Source organism: Phoenix dactylifera, chromosome 2, assembly GCF_051530095.1.
Source record: "Phoenix dactylifera cultivar Ajwa chromosome 2, Ajwa_hap1_PhDact_Kaust_v1.1, whole genome shotgun sequence".
NCBI lineage: Eukaryota > Viridiplantae > Streptophyta > Magnoliopsida > Arecales > Arecaceae > Phoenix > Phoenix dactylifera.
In genome coordinates, this window is record NC_143191.1 from 51,040,090 (window position 1) to 51,056,973 (window position 16,884).

General features: G+C 44.5%; 1 protein-coding gene across 3 annotated transcripts in view; it reads right to left on the reverse strand.

Moving 5' to 3' along the window:
- LOC103713683 (coiled-coil domain-containing protein SCD2-like) overlaps positions 1–16,884 on the reverse strand; it is a 56,683-nt gene that overhangs the window by 11,922 nt on the left and 27,877 nt on the right. The window contains exons 2-8 of one of the 3 annotated variants that reach the window (XM_089929164.1): positions 15,995–16,843; positions 10,168–10,243; positions 9,913–9,954; positions 9,740–9,802; positions 5,795–5,869; positions 5,513–5,623; positions 5,359–5,419 (exon numbers count right to left, since the gene is read on the reverse strand). In XM_089929164.1, the coding sequence (XP_089785290.1) occupies positions 5,359–5,419; positions 5,513–5,623; positions 5,795–5,869; positions 9,740–9,802; positions 9,913–9,954; positions 10,168–10,243; positions 15,995–16,743 (1,177 nt within the window). In that variant the 5' untranslated portion in view covers positions 16,744–16,843. Of the gene's footprint in view, positions 1–5,358; positions 5,420–5,512; positions 5,624–5,794; positions 5,870–9,739; positions 9,803–9,912; positions 9,955–10,167; positions 10,244–15,126; positions 15,276–15,994; positions 16,844–16,884 lie in introns of those variants that run through there. The other 2 variants (XM_088716845.2, XM_088716844.1) reach the window with 2 other exon arrangements.

Genomic DNA, 16,884 nt, shown 5'->3' on the forward strand with positions numbered 1-16,884 from the left:
AATGATCCTACTATATGCAGATGACCTTTCTTTGATTTCTTTTCCTTCTGTGGAACACATGGTGTTGAAGAGGTAGAGTGATGCCGGACAGCAGGGGAAAAGAGGAAGAAAGAGAGAAGGAGAGAAGAGGAAGGAGAGAAGTGGAAGAAGAGAGGGAGAGAACTAGGCTTTGCACCTAGCCCCGCTCAGGGTTTCACATGCTAGAGCTAAAGAAAGGAATTCAAAATCAATTTTCATTCATAGCATAACCCTAAACGATGTATGGTCCAACATATTTATAAGACTTAGAAAATGCAACAAACCCCCAAAAAGAAACTAGTCTCATAAAGACCATCAAAATAACGAAATATCAAAATAAGTCCTACAAGTTGTCAAATAACAAAATACCCTAATAAGCCCAAATAAAATAAAATCACTCCAAAACTGGCTGAACCATCCCCCTGCAGCGGCTGTAGACCCGAGTGACGGGCGGTCTGGCACTGGTGTCCGTACCAGCTCCCCTCGGGTGGGAAGAAGTCGACCTCGACGAGCGTGGCGCGGTGTAGCTCTGGTAGTACTCCAATAGATCTAGGTCAATCTGCAGAAACTCCTCGTACGTGATCCAAGGGGAATCGGACGCTGGTTGTCCTCGCCAATGAACCAAGAAGCGTTGGATACCTCCATCACTGGTAAAAACTGTTTGATCATCTAAAATAACATCAATGTACTCTTGTTGTGCTCGGTGGAGGAGAAAATGAATCGAAGCTGGTATGGGATCAATAATAAGGGAATTATTGGGCTCAGGAGATGGCTCAACAAAAGGGTCATCGCCCATCGGGGATTGTTGGTGGGCCCTTGTAAGCAACCAAATCTTCAACATTAAAAGTCGGGCTAATACCAAAATCAGAGGAGAGGTCAATGACATAGGCGTTGGTGCCAACCCTGTGCAACACCATGAATGGCCCAGCACTATGAGCCTGCAATTTCTTAACAGTTCCAGAAAGAAACCGCTTAGGCCGAATACGGAGCATTATGTAATCCTTACTTTGAAATTTCTTAGCATGGGAATCAGCTTGCATCTTATATTGAGCATTACATGCATGAATATGCTCGTGGATGTTCTGATGCAACTTATAAATGTGTTGTAAAAATGCATGTGCAGACTCAGAAATCCTAACATGGGGTAACATGGGTAAGAGATCTGGAGGTTTTCTAGCTTTGTAATACCAATGTTGATGTCGGACAGCAGGAAAAAAGAGGAAGAAAGAGAGAAGGAGAGAAGTGGAAGAAGAAAGGGAGGGAACTAGGCTTCACACCTAGCCCCGCTTAGGGTTTCACACGGCAAAGCTAAAGTAAGAAATTCAAAATCAATTTTCATTTATAGCATAACCCTAAATGATGTACAATCCAACATATTTATAAGACCCAGAAAATGCAAAAGACCCCCAAAAAAAAATAGTCTCACAAAAGACTCTCAAAATAACGAAATAACAAAATAAGCCCTAAAGGCTGTCAAATAACAAAATACCCTAATAAGCCTAAATAAAATAAAATCACTCCAAAACTGGCTAAACCATCCCCCTTCGGCGGCTGTAGACCCAAGTGACGGGCGGTCTAGCACTGGTGTCCGCACAATAGAGGATAGAACCAAAGGTGGGCCCAACAATGGACTACATTGAGTGTTGTTTAGGTTGGGTTAGGTTGTTTCATTTGTCATCAGCTCTAATTTAATTTTATCTTAATGATAATAAGGTTTTAAAGAGAGAGTTTAGCAAATTTTGTCTTGTTGGAAAATTCTGAAACAAATATGCTTTGTATTTAGTATTTACTATATAGCAATGTCCATCAATGTTTCTTTTGTTGTTTCGTATATAACCTCACACATTGCTATCTGCATATACTGCAACCATTATACAGTGACTTATATTTTGTTTTTTGTCCTTTTTTTGGCCAATATAATCTTCAAAATGAAATGTGATGGAATCATTTCTGAAAAAAGAAAAAAAAAGCTGCAATGACTATGTTCAGCCAAAAGATTATAAATGCTCCCATTTCGTAATACATACGAGTACAGTACATGTAAAAGCGACATTTTGGGCTTCTCCAATGTTGTTTCATCTATTTGGTCATAAATTTCTAGTCCAGACTGAATATTAGCTAATTGACTTGCTGGTCTTGTTATAGAAGAAATATAGCAACTCATATTCATCGTAAACATAATAATACAATGTGTAGTATATGACAATTTCTCTCTCTTAAGTCTTAAGCAGGGCTCACATGAACTCCAAATAAACTGTAATTACTTGCTGAAACTGCTTCAATTTAATTACGTGTAAGAGCAGAATGCGTCTCAACTTGGCTCTTTGATTTGCAATTACTTTTCTAAGAGATGGATGTAGTTTATATGCCCAACCATTATCTAAACTTGGTGTTTCTGATCATGAATTGATCCATATGAACAAGATTGGTGACAATCTTAGCAAGGATTCAAGTGCCAGTGCTAATGGGTTGCCAGCCAGCGGCCATCACAGCACAAGTTCCAGTCATGATGGGTGTGCCAGCCAGTCGCCACCAAACACAAGCCAATCACAGGTCACTAGAGGCTGACCTAAGAGATATCCAGCCGCAACAATTTGTGCAGAACTGGCATAGGCATAGTTATAAAAACCAGACCAGACTAGGTGATATGCCTGATTTTCAAATAGGACAGAGGATGCAGTTGAACCTCAAGAAAACCACCGAACCTCTCTCTGAAAACCGGTGAACTAGACAGGTGTAAAGGTGGGTAGTGGATAATCAATTAAAAAAAAATCCTAAAAATGCTCAATAGCTGATTTGAACTGCTGACCTTTCATACAGCCACAAATGCCTCAACACCAGGACAACTTGTGTGCTCACATTTTATGGGTGATTCAATATACCTATAATATATCCATATTATTCAATAATCAAATCTTTTCCTCAATTATGCCAACTTAGAATATTTATTAACCAATTCTTCCTGTCAAAAAGAAAAAATAATTCCTTTTATCTTTCTTAAAAAATGAAAGCAAATAAATATGCTTCATTATCTTCTTTTGGATATTTTCAACACTTTACTACTGCAAATTATTAAAAATATAAGTAAGTTCTAACATGTTTTCTATATTTTATATAGCATCCTTTACAATTCATTAAAAATAAATAATTCATAAATATTTTCTGTTTATGCTGCTTCTAAAGTCTAGTGTATATAATGTAAATCCATGTGATTTAAAGAGTAACATTCAAAATATTTTTTAATATTTATAAATATTTTATATTATTAAAAAATAATATTTTTTGATTTTTTTATATGTTTTGGCTATAATCCATTCCAATCAATTGACCCAACAATTGCAACTGTGAAGCCGTGACCCGGCTCCTTTGTCAGGTCAGTAATTGGTCCGGGTTTAATAACTATGGGCATAGGTTGATAGTGTCAGCAGGAACAGATATCCCATGAAATGCAAAGTATCACCGCATACATCATGCTTAATGTCAAAAAGATCCAACCCGAAGGGAATTGGATTATGTTTGGTACAACTTTTTTTTAACCTGATTCAAACATTGAACAGATTTGGGTCATGCCATCCTCAATCCAACCTGATCCACTTGCAGCCCTAATTACTGGTGGCCTGATCTAAATTATTGGGGAGCATATAGGTGGTGTTAGTTGCATTAGCAATAGGGAATTAAGGATGATATGAGTGGGCTAGATGGGACAAATAGACCTTTCTGAGAACATGTGATATTTTGTGAAACATTTGGACTATTTTCTAAGATTGTTTGCTTTGGTTTGTTTACAATATCTCACTTCTCAGTTGAAAATTTTTATTTTGTATTTTACTCTGATAGCATTCATTGAATCTTTGCTTTAACTTTTGAATGACTTTTGCACTTAAAAGTCAATTTGTTTCTAATGAAAAATTATATTTCTTTTAACCATAGTCAATTTCTTATTGAGCTATATTGCTCACTCTCATTATCATTAAACTATTCTCCAATGTCGGCGGAACCATCCCGAACCAGGCGGTTCCGGCCATTCCGAGCCGTACCAGTAGCTCACCGGTACGATTCTGGTAACGGAAACGAGACCCATTGCCGGAACCAGAGAAGAAGAAAAGAGAGAGCGAGCGGGAGAGAGAGGGAGAGGGAGAGGTCGGGACGCCGGCAGAGGGCTGGCGGACCGGACTCCTGTGGCCTTCGACGGCCCTCCACCGGCGTCCGCCACCCTCCGCCAACCTCCCTCCCTCTCTTCCCCTTCTCTCTCTCTCTTTTACTCTGTCCTACGGTATCATGCCCTCTTCGGTACAGATCCGGCATGCCCATACCAACTCGTACCGCCGGGAACCGATACGAGGCCCGGTACTTGTTCCTTCGACGTTGCTATTCTTAGAGTAATTAGGTAGAGTTGAAATGAATTTGGACTTTGGAGTATAAAAGGAATAAGCTTTGGAGTAAATTTTTGGGATTTGGTGATTGTTGAGGCAGCACCAACTAGTAACCATTGGTACCAAGTAGTGTTTGTTTTGTAACAATTGAGGATATAGCATTATGTATGATAGGGTATCGTCAAGATGTGGATTGGATTTGATTTATAGATTGTGGGAACTATGGCATGCTGAACCGACCCATACCAGCCGGTTCAGCCTGTACCAGACCGGTCTGGTTCAAGCGTGGAAAACGATTCTGGTCTCTTTGGGGTCAGAATTGAGCGGTACAAGCTCGATACCAGTGCGAACTGGACCCGTTCGCACCGGTACCCGTCCTTGGGGCAAGCGCTTGCCCGCGCAGGGAACCGCATCAGCGCGCAGTTTCGGGCGCGATTCCCTAGGGCAGCGGCCCGCGCACGCATCCGCGCATGTTTTTTCTGCGCGCGCTGCGCGCATACTGGTTCGGTACTGATTCAAAATGGTCTGAATAGGAACCGTACCGGTTCGGTAGGTGACCGGTACGCTTACCGGTACCGGTACAACGTACCTTGGTTGTAACAGACTTTTTCAGTTAAGAATGTATTGGTCGTTTGGTCTGGCTGAGAGTAGCTTGGTTTTCATGTTACTTTGGCATCCATATTAATCAATCACGATAGCGACACCTCCAAATTCAAATAAGTTTGAGTCTCAGGTCGTGGTACCTTGTCTAGTGTCCTAGAACCATGTCAGCCCCAATATCGTAACTTATTCTTGCTAGTATTTAAAGGTTTAAGTAAGCACACAATTAACATTGAATATTAAAAATGATTGTAACAGATCTAATTTACCATCATCTAATAAATGTTATCTACTTGATAGTCTGAAAATAATATAAGAATTGATTCTTTTATTTCAAAAAAAAAGTAGCATATATAAATCATGTTACCATAACTGACACATAATTTCCAATATCGAGCAAGCCAGCACCTCTTGAGAACAACCTCCTCCTGAGATAGATATCTCAAGATTAAATTAGTGTCATTAAGGTGGAAAATCTTTTGAAGCAATTCAGTTCTGTAGACAAATAATGGAATATGTACCATTTCTTCTGGAGACAAAATCATTTTCTGTGCCAATGTTCGAAGAGATTTGATTTCCAATTCTGCTTCTTGAAGATGTTCGGCCAGGGATGCTGCCTCGTCTCTAGCAATCTAACATGAAAATGATGAAGACTAACAGATGAAACCCTGCAGTTTTTTTTCTCAAAAAGAAAAAAGAAAAAGAAAAGAAAAAGGATAATGATGCAAAGAAGAAGCTATCGAGAATGATCAGACATTACCATGACAATGGGCAAGATACATAACCAGAAAGAACTTTTCTACCTTTGCTTTCATTCGAAGAGATGCAACCTCTTGATTGTTAGGACCACTTGTTTGCATAGCAGCTCTTGAAGCAACCTGTACATAACTTAGTTGTCAACATCCTGGTTCATTAAGTCAAGGTTATATTGTTTTTGCTACGTTCACAAAGACCTGCAACTTCAGCAATATTAAATATGTGGTTCTACGTGCTTAAAGAAGGAAGTCAACACACTTAATAGTTAATACTTAATACTATTGTCTTTCTATGAGTTTGGATGTATAATGTAACAAAAGAAATTATCTTACAAACAACCTACTTTATTTACTCTATAGCTGATGATAGATGTGTTCCATGCACACAGCCCCCCCCCCCCCCCCCCCCCCCAAACCAAGTGCAAAGACGTATATTTGTTTAGCACTTGGTGTCTTTTTCATTTGGATCTTCACACTGCTGAAGTACATATCCATTTGCTCTATTATACTGGTTGCACTACTGATTTGCATAAAGTGGACAGCAGCAAGATTATTGATGCCTTTGGGAGAGTCAACGACCAGACCACCATATGAGTGAACAGAAGTCATTGTCACAGTTAAAGATTTCTGGATAATGCACCTCTCTTTATCATATATACTTCTCTTACTTATGTAGCACTCTTCTCTCTTTTATTTGACTTTCTTCATTCTCCATGCCATTATTCTCCTTCTCTAACCTGTAGAGCCTAGTTGGCTTTCTCACTTCGGTCGCCTTTTCCTGCAGTTGGAAATTGGCAGCCCATAGGCCGGATTTTATATTGTTATGGACTCGACTTTCAGTTAATTCTTCCATGGAGCCTTCTTGGCCTTATGTTCTGCTTCATAACAACACCAAATATGAAGGCAAAAGGCTTGAATTATGATGATGATGGGCTGAACTCTTGTAAAAAGCCTATTGAAGATTTTCAATTTGCTTCCTCGAAGCCTGGTCAAATTCTAAACCTATCTTTACCTGAATTAGCTTTAGGTACTTGCAAAATTGCTTGCTGCTTTTGTATGAATATCTAAGATAGAACGTATGTATATCCAGAAACTTATTTTTCAAATTTGGTTACTCAGCTCTTTCAGTACTCTCAATTTTAAGTATATACATGCCCTTTGAGAACCCCCTACCCCACAAAAGGTGTGCATGAGAGAAACAGGTATAGCTGATCACATTGCATGCTACTTGACTGATGATCAGGCTACTCTACTGCTATGCTACATCATAAGTTTCGGCAAACTGATTGTGAGCCAATCCCTGGTGGCAGATTCGATCAATAGGTTGTTGGTAGCTTCACATCCTTTTCTCACTTACCTAATATTGCCTACATGCAATGATGAAACACAGAAACCAGTTTGTTTTTGCACCTTGTACAGTTTATCATGTGGCCTTTGGATTATATGTTATCTTCAAGGCATTATTCTTCATTCCTTGCTTCTTGTACGCATCCCACTTTGCTCTTCGAAATTAAAATACAATTCAATTTTCAAAACAAGAATTAGATTTATTAAGGGTTTGAATCCTGGAATGGTACCCATCCCAGTTTGGTCCTGAGTTGGTTCAGTTCATAATGCTACCATCCCGGTAAGACCGGTTGCCATCTTCGTAACGTGCCGTGATAGCCCTTGTTTCTTACTTTTTTGTTTTATTCGATGTTTTGTCACTTTTAATGATTTTTTTGATGTTTGTAGGCCCCTAAATAACCTTTTTGAGCTAATGGTAGGGTTTATATTGTCAGTATACCGACACCAGCACCAATGGTTTATATTGTCGATATAAATTTAAATTTTATAATAATATTTCCTATTATTTTAGGTCCTATTTGGCATCAATTTATTTCTCTTTTTCTGCTTTTAAAACAAAAACATAGAAACCAAGATAAAAAGCAAGTCTGGTTCCCTTACATTATTTTTTATTTTTAATAATTATTTCATCATTTCTAGAAAATAGAAGTAAGAAATCTTTACTTTTAATATTTATAAAAATAAGAAACTCATATTTTTTCACTACTACCATCCACACCGTTAGTCCACCTCCACCACCGTTGTCATTGTTTTTGCCATCACCGCTGCCATGTTTCTACCACCTCCACACCACCCCTACCATCGGTTGCCTCCTTTGTCCTGGCACAACCATCGCCTCCACTACACAGCCACCGCCAAGGTCTGCCGTACCGGTACCGGTCGACGTACCGGTGGCAGCCCGGACCGGTACGTACCGATCCCGTACTGGTCCGTACTGATCTCATACCGGTTCTCCAATAATAAACTACCGGTACCGGATTCCATGTTGATCCGGTACCGGTTCCAGGCCGGATCGGTACGTACCGGCCGGTATGGCAGACCATGGCCAGCGCCATTGTCGCTGTTTCGCCACCATCGCCACCTCTTCACACCTCCACCGTGCCACACCATCATCACTATTGCCACCTTTGCCACACCACCATCACCTCCATAACTACCATCATGTTTATGCTTCTAAAATAACTTATGATACCGAATCTACTTATATTTTTGAAAAAAAAGTTTTAAATTATACTTCTACTTTCATATTTCTATAAACAAAAATAAAAATAATGCCAATGATACCTTAGTAATTAATTTATTCTAAAGATAATATAATGTTATAAAAATAAAATACATGAAAAACATGGTGTTGTAGATTGATACCCACCCTATAACATTTCAAATTTCATACCAAATGGGAGAACTTTGGCATAACTTTCTCTTATTTTCTCAATTTTTGACCAAACAAATCACAAAAAAGTGGGGGACGGACAAGCTTACTAGATTTGCATGATTGTTCCAATGTAGAGGATAGATCTAAGGGAGAGGACAATATATCTAAGCACCTCTCCCTTCTCCCTCTCCTCTCTCTTCTTTTCCTTCCTCTCATTTTGTTCTCTCTTTCTTACTCTCTTATTGAGAACCCCAATAGAAAAGTAAGAGAACATTATGCTCTCTTTTTCAGCAGGACCGAACTATGTCCCAATTGTTACCAATTGCTCCGGTCACCAAACTAGTCGGTGACAATCACTACCAATTATGACGTTATTGGAATGGCCTGGTCCAAGTGAGAGCTAGATTCTGGGGTCCCACAAAATGTTCCAAGCTGGTCTCTCTCCAATCCAATATGGTACCACCACGATGGACTAGGTCAGACCAGGAGCTTAATCCTTGATCTTGGAAAAAAGGATAAACATAAAAATTTGTGAGATTGCTGGCAATAGAAAGAAAAAGATATGGAGGAAAGAGCATCATGACATCCTTAATGAAGGTAAAAGAGTAGGAGAATTTTCTAATTCCAAGCAATTTTTTAGGTGATTATTTCCCTCCATATTTGATTCACTTTCTCTAAGAATGTAATAGCATTTGCTACATAATGTTCTTTATTCACATGTTTTGGTCACTCAAACCTATCATCTCCTTGTCCACTGTCTCCCCTTTACTCATGTATTTCCTAGTAGTTCTCAGAAGTACAGTGCTCTTTAGTCGAAGCCACTACCTCACCAACATTCATTAGCATCATTTCAGCTTGCTTAAATTTCCTACAAACATTCATGCCATGCAGAAAAAATTATTATCTAGCACTTGAATTTCTTAAAGCTGAAAAGCCACTAAATGCACCCAAAGAGCACACCCACAATCTATATGATGAAAAACACAAACCATGATGAAAGACAGTGCAGTGTTAGGACTAATAAAACTGATAAAGAGCAATTAATAACATTAAGATTCTGATTTTCTTCTAAAACAGTTAAATTAAATACAATTATGAATATGTTTTTCTTAAGTTCTAGAGTCTGCAATGCAGTATACATCACAAATAACAAAATGTAGCTTTTACAGAAAAGGCATTTCCGATCTAGCAACAGATATGAAACAAGCCACTGAATTATTATAGTTTACTTGCTAGAATCAGTTGCAATATATGCTAACGGAGAAGCTGACCCATTTCTCAAATTGTCTAGCCCTTGCCTCTGCTTCTTCACACCTTTCCTCTGCAAGTCGAAGCTGGGAAGTTGCAAATCAGCATGAAGAAAAAGAAGAGAAGGCATAAGGATTGCCATTAGAAGGCTTATGAAATAAACAGATCAGTCACTCAAAATAAAGCTGGATCTCACCTTTTCAAGAAGGTTTTCATTTTCTTCCTGAAGGACGTCAATCTGGAATTTAAACAATAACATGTTGTACAAAGAAATAACCACAGAACTATATATGCCAATTTTAGGAATAAACTTTATTTAGTTTAACAAGATAAAAATATGGAAAGACGTGACCAACTTATGAATGAAAATTCCAAAATCAAAAATCAACGCTTTCTGGAAACCAACAACCATGCTCCTATAAAATTATAGGGTAACTACATGAAGAATTACCTCATCTTGAAGAGCAGAAGAGGAACGTGTTTGAACAGTTTCTTTCAAATTCAAATTTCCCAAATCGATAGACATCCTAGATGTAGAGATAAGTTGTCAATCACACTGAATGAGATTGTGTGTGTGTGTGTGTGAGAGAGAGAGAGAGAAGAAAATCTCTACTAAAGCATCCTATATAAAGTTCAATGAGACATGATCTGGAGGGACGTATGAACATTCACACATCCATAAATACATATTGACCGAAAAAAGGCTAAATTTCTGTTTAATTCTAATCATTTTGTAAATAAAGATGCATCAGAACTTTTTTATATTTGACCAAGAATTAGGTTTTCCGGATATTATACTTCCTAGGGTTTATGTTCTCTAGGATCAAAAACAAGAACTAAATAGCTTCCTTAAGTGCTGTGAAAGTTTGAATCCTCAATCTTCTATCAGATGTCAACATCTTAAGCTATAATTGAAGTACTGCCTGTGCTGGCTAGGGACTGGTGAAGATACCCTTCGCACACCACCCCCTATCATCTGCCAACCCAGTACTAATCATACCACTGGGGTACACCATTTTTTTTTCTTTCTTGTTTTTTAAAGAAATTTAACCCAGCCCATACCAGACTACAAAACTTTTGTAAACCCCCATGATTCAATATCCATCGTACTGCCAGAGACCTTGGCTTATTTTGGACTAAAACCCTAATGAAAAAGACTCCTAATTCGGCCGCAATGGCCTGGTCAATCTTGGCCTTTGGTTCGGCCATGTGCTGCAGATGGTTGGGCGCTCGGGATTTGCTGTTGGCGTGGCTTCTGTGCGTGGCACTTGCTGTGGCTGCCATCTGTCCGTGGGCCAATAGATGGTGGCGGTGGCTAAGGAACATATATGAGAAGGAGGGAAATTATTTGGGGTGGACGGCCTTCGTGCAAGAATTCATGAACCAATGGGGGCCTTCACCCACCATCAATCACCATGGCCAATTGGCCAAGCTAAAGCAAGAGGGCAAAGTTCAAGCTTATATCGACGAGTTCCGACACCCCAAATAATTTCCCTCCTTCTCATATATGTTCCTTAGCCACCGCCACCATCTATTGGCCCTTCCTTCAAGATGATAGCTTGCCAAGGTCACCTTCTCTTCTCTAGGGGTCTTGTAGACATGGAAGTATTGCTCGACTTTGTCGAGCCATTCATAAGGATCCCCCCCTCCGAAGGTTGGAAACTCAATCTTGGGCTTTCTAATCCCTCTTTCATGTGGTCCGAAACCTCCCTCATGATAAACCCTTTCCTCTCTTCTTCTTCCTTCATGCACATGTCGGCCATAAGGCCTACAAGAATGGGGACTACCTATGGGTTCACTCTCGGGTCTATCCATGCTCCTTGGCCGATCCTCCATGTGGATGCCACCGGCCCATCTATCGTCTAGGGTTTCTCCACATGCGTCCCTACTTCTTCTTCTTCTTTCCTCTTGGTTTTTTCTTTCTCTTTCACCCTCTTGATTTTTTTCTGCAAACCTCCTCTCAAGCCTCTCTATGTTTGCATTACTTTCTCTTCTTATGGCGGCTAGGGAGGTCACTACATGTTCTAACACCCTACTCATCTCGGTGTTGTGGTTTTCAATGGTCTCAAAGAGCCTTTGGGGGCTAAAGGACTCCCTATCCGACTCCATGAAACAACCCCTTACAATCAGATTTTTTTATGCTATTACAAGGTATTTGAAATCTGATTTTCAGATCTCAACAAGAGAACAATGAAGTATGTAGATCTGAAAAGTTAGAAGATACCCTTGAGATCGTCCTTCCGTGGATTTGGACTGAAGCCTATTACCCGACGATCTCCGATGTAGACTCTCAATGAAAGCACCAGTGTTGGCGACCCGGGGGTTGCGGTCCCGATCCCCGGCCCAAGCGTTCCAAGGTTGAGGGTGGTGTTGGTGGTTTGCCTTGGGACCGACTTGCTGTGGGTATCTTCCTCCTTCTTGTTGCCGTGGAATCCACGCCGTATGCTTGCCTTCGGGCTGCCGGCGATGGGATGAAACCAATGGGGCTCAATGTTGGAAGAAAAGTGATTTCATTCCACTAAACAACGGATTACAAATAGGACTCGGCAAAGGTCGGGAAGGGACCTTGCACAACCTAAGAACAACCTAGGGGGGCTGATGTTCCCCACCCTAGTCCCAAGCCTTTCGGCCGACAAAAGAAAGGGATACAACCCTTGACACAATGGTGGAAAAACGATCTCCGATGTAGACTCTCAATGAAAGCACCAGTGTTGGCGACCCGGGGGTTGCGGTCCCGATCCCCGGCCCAAGCGTTCCAAGGTTGAGGGTGGTGTTGGTGGTTTGCCTTGGGACCGACTTGCTGTGGGTATCTTCCTCCTTCTTGTTGCCGTGGAATCCACGCCGTATGCTTGCCTTCGGGCTGCCGGCGATGGGATGAAACCAATGGGGCTCAATGTTGGAAGAAAAGTGATTTCATTCCACTAAACAACGGATTACAAATAGGACTCGGCAAAGGTCGGGAAGGGACCTTGCACAACCTAAGAACAACCTAGGGGGGCTGATGTTCCCCACCCTAGTCCCAAGCCTTTCGGCCGACAAAAGAAAGGGATACAACCCTTGACACAATGGTGGAAAAACAATGTTCTAAGAGATGATTGCCTAAGGGCCCTAATGGCTCCTTTTAATGGCCGACGGCCTTGGCTTATTTTGGACTAAAACCCTAATGAAAAAGACTCCTAATTCGGCCGCAATGGCCTGGTCAATCTTGGCCTTTGGTTCGGCCATGTGCTGCAGATGGTTGGGCGCTCGGGATTTGCTGTTGGCGTGGCTTCTGTGCGTGGCACTTGCTGTGGCTGCCATCTGTCCGTGCGCAGCCAGATTTGGTTGCTGCGCCGGGCGGCTGGGCTGGGTTTCCTGTTGTGCCGAGCTTGCTTCCTGGTTTGCCATGCCTTGTTGCCTTTGGCTCGAGCTTCCCTTGGATTGCTGGCGTGTCCTCTTGACGCGCGCTCATCTGACGGCCTGATGCATCCTGGCCGCCCGTGTCAGCCTTGGTCGGTTGGCCATGGAAGAGCCTAGAAGCTCCTCCACGGATTCTTTGCGTGCGGTTTCCTGGTTTGCCTCGGCGCTGATGCTTGGCAGCCTGCCAAGTGTCCCTGGTTGTTGGCCTTGGCTGGGCGCAATCTTTTGATGGTTTTCCTTGTTTGCGCTCGGGCGTTGATGGCTGCCACTTGGCCTTTGGTGCGCGTGATGCTGGGCTGACAGTTTCCTTCCTTCCTTGGCCGGGCGCCTGGCCGGCTGATGGCTGCCATGTGTCCTTGACCGCGCGCGGGCTTGAGCTGACCGTGGCCTTCCTCTTTTGGCGGGGCGTTTGATCGGCCGATGCTTGCCATGTGTCCGCTAGTGCGCGCGGGGTCGGGCTAGCTGCTGCCTTCCTTCTTTGGCTGGGCGCATGGTCGGCGGATGGCTGCCAAGTGTCTTCTGGTGTGCGCGGGCCCTGGTTGACCATGGCTTTCCATCCTTGGCACTCGGGCGCTCGTGCGCTGGCTAGTCCGGACCCAATGCTGGCGGGCTCGGCTGCTTGGCTGTGTCTTTGGTCGAGCTGAACCCGTGCGCTGCCCTTGGGCTGATTTGGCTGTGGTGCGCTCGGCCGAATGTCGATCTGGCCGTGCCTTGGGCTGGTTGCTTCTCCTGATGCGTGCGCGTCCATGGCCGCACGCATGGGCTGGTGCCCTTGGCTGCCGCTCGTGCTCATGCCCATGTTTGGCGCGTGCGCAACCCACTGTTGCGCGGGCGCCAGCTGCTGGCGAGAGGCGGGGAGGCGGCCCTGCGGTGTACTGGCCGTCTCCTGGTTTGGCGAGGTTCGGGCGCGCCAGATGGGCGCGGTTGCAGGGAACTGGGCGCGCCGGGCGGGCGCGGGCGCAGGGCGCTGGGTGCGCCAGGCGGGCGCGGGCGCAGTGCGCGGGGCGCGCCGGGCGGGCGCGGGCTGGCGCGTGGCTGGGCGCGCGGCCTGGGGGCCGTGCGCAGTCTGATGCGCGGGCGGGCGCGCAGGGGTGCGCGCGGGCTGGCGCGCGGGGGCGCGCGCGTGCGTGCGCGCAGGTGTGCGCGCGGGCTGGCGGTTGTGTGCAGGCGGCCGTCTGGTCTTGCGCGCGGGAGTGCGCGCTGGCTGGCGCTGGTGCCGCCGGCTGTGCTGCTGCACGGTGGCCGTGCAGAGGTCTGCGCGGGCTGTGGCCTGTCTGGGCGCGCGGTTGGCCGCGCGCGGCTGAGGCCGGCTGGGTGCGCGGTGGGCCGCGCGCTGCTGCAGAGGGCACAGAACCTCGTGCGGGCGCTGGGAATGGCCTGCACGGGGCTGCGCCGAAGGCTGAAGGTGCTGGCCACTGCTTGGGCAGACTTCCAAGCAGTGGATTTGGCCCGGGCGTTGCTCTTGGCCGAGGTTGGCCTCGGCCAAACTTGCAGAAATTTGGCTTGGCAGGACTTTGTCACGGCGGGGCCGCTTGGGGTCGCTAACATTCCCCCCTTCTTGGAGAGCACCCTTGTCCTCAAGGGTGAAGTGAGGATATCGTAGGGTGATCTCGTCATAGTCTTCCCATGTGGCTTCTTCTTGTGGAGTGTTTTGCCAATGTATGAGGACTTGCCACACGGGTCTTCTTCCTCTACCCCGCCTCCATATTCTGTAGTTGAGTGCTTCTCTTGGTTGGAGTAGGAATCTTCCTTCTTCATCAAAGGTGGGAAGCTCTCTTTCGATCAAGGACGGGTCCCCAATCCTTTCTTTTAACATGGAGACATGGATTACCGGGTGGAGTTGGGAACTTGGAGGAAGCTCCAACCGGTATGCCCCTTCCCCGATCCTTTCAAGGATCTTGAATGGCCCGTAATACTTCTTTGATAATTTGAAGCTGAATTTCTTTCTGAGGGCCTGTTGCTTCTTTGGATTGATCTTTAAGTAAGCATATTGACCGGGTTGAAAGGTTACCTCTCTGTGCTTTGCATCGTAATGTTTCTTCATCTTTTGTTGTGCCCGATGCAGCTCTCTTTTTGCATGTGCAAGCATCTCGTCCCGGTGAATAAGTTGTTGCTCTACTTCATGAGTTCTTGCCGTCCCAGGTTCATAAGTTGTCATTGTTGGTGGCGGCCGGCCGTAGACAAGTTGGTAGGGGCTTGTCTTGATAGCTGAATGGTATGAAGTGTTGTACCAATATTCTGCCCATACCAAGTATTCTGACCATTGGTTCTGTTTGTTGTGGCAAAAGCATCGAAGGTACTGCTCCAAGGTGCGGTTGACAACCTCTGTTTGTCCATCGGTCTGGGGGTGGTATGAAGAGCTTGCCTTGAGCGTGGTGCCTTGGAGTGAGAACATTTCCTTCCAAAATTCACTTAGGAAGATGCGATCACGGTCGGAGATGATGGTCCTTGGGATGCCATGTAACCGGACTACTCCTTCCACAAAGGCTTTAGCAATTGACTTAGCAGTGTAAGGATGTTTGATGTTTATGAAATGGGCATACTTGCTAAGCCGATCTACCACTACCAAGATTACTTCATACTCATGGCTTTTGGGTAGGCCTTCTACAAAGTCCATGGATAGGTCTTCCCAAATCATCCTGGGTATTGGAAGTGGTTGCAAAAGTCCTGGGGGTGCCCTAGGGTCATACTTGATGGATTGGCATGTGTCACATTGGGTCACTACCCTCTTGACTTCGGCTTTCAAACCCTCCCAAAAGAAAAAGTTTTTGATGCGCACATAAGTGCGAAACCATCCGGCATGGCCCCCTTCCTTGCTATTATGGAAGTGATCTAGTATGTCTTGCCTTAGGTTTGGAGTGTCGGGAATATAGACATACCCTTTGTAGAAGATGAGCCCGTCCCGGACCTTGAAGTTGGTCACACCATCGGCTGCTGCGTCAATCTTTTCAAGGATCTCTTGGGCCCGAACGTCCAATTTAACGGCTTCACGGATCCGGTCCCAGATTCTCCAATCGGCACGGCTGATGGCATGGCATGAGGAGTCATCTTCAGCTGCTGGAAATTTTGCAAGTGGAGCGATTGAAGGTGGCGTGGTTGGGTTCTCTTGTGGTTCTTCCTTCCCGCCGGCTGTGTGCATGGTTACAGAATTTTCTGCGGCGGTGGTGCTGATGGCTTTTGGCCCTTCAAGGCTTTCCGTGGCTTGGCAGTCATGGATGGTAAAGGCTTGACCGGTCTCCTCATCGGTTGAGTGATCCTCGGTTTGTAGCCCATCTGAAATTTCTGGCTCTTCTTCCTCGAGGAGCTCTATGACAAAATTTTGGCCACGGTTGCAGCGGTGGCCTCTCTCCCACTTTGTACCACATTTGTAACACAAGCCTTTATCAAAGTATTTTTGAAGTTCCTCTCGGGATAGCCTTTTTACCCCTTGGGTGTTGAGTCGCACGTCCTTGACAATTTGCTGACATTTGAGCCGCTCGCCGCTTGCTACCTTGACCTCGAACGGCTCGGTTGCTGCTCCCTTGAGTCCCACTCGCTGCAAGGCTCCTGGGTTGATGAAATTGTGGGACGAACCGTTGTCAACGAGCAAAGAGACTTCATGCTTGCCGATCCATGCCGTCATCCTCATGGTTGATGGTCTTTGAATGCCCGTGAGCGCCGGGGGTTGCGGATTTGGAGGTTGATGCAGCGGCTGTTTGAGGTTTGGAAGTGTTTGCTGCCGGTTGGAACTTGGGTGGCAGCAAGGAAAGCCGTACCGGTCCGTACCGGC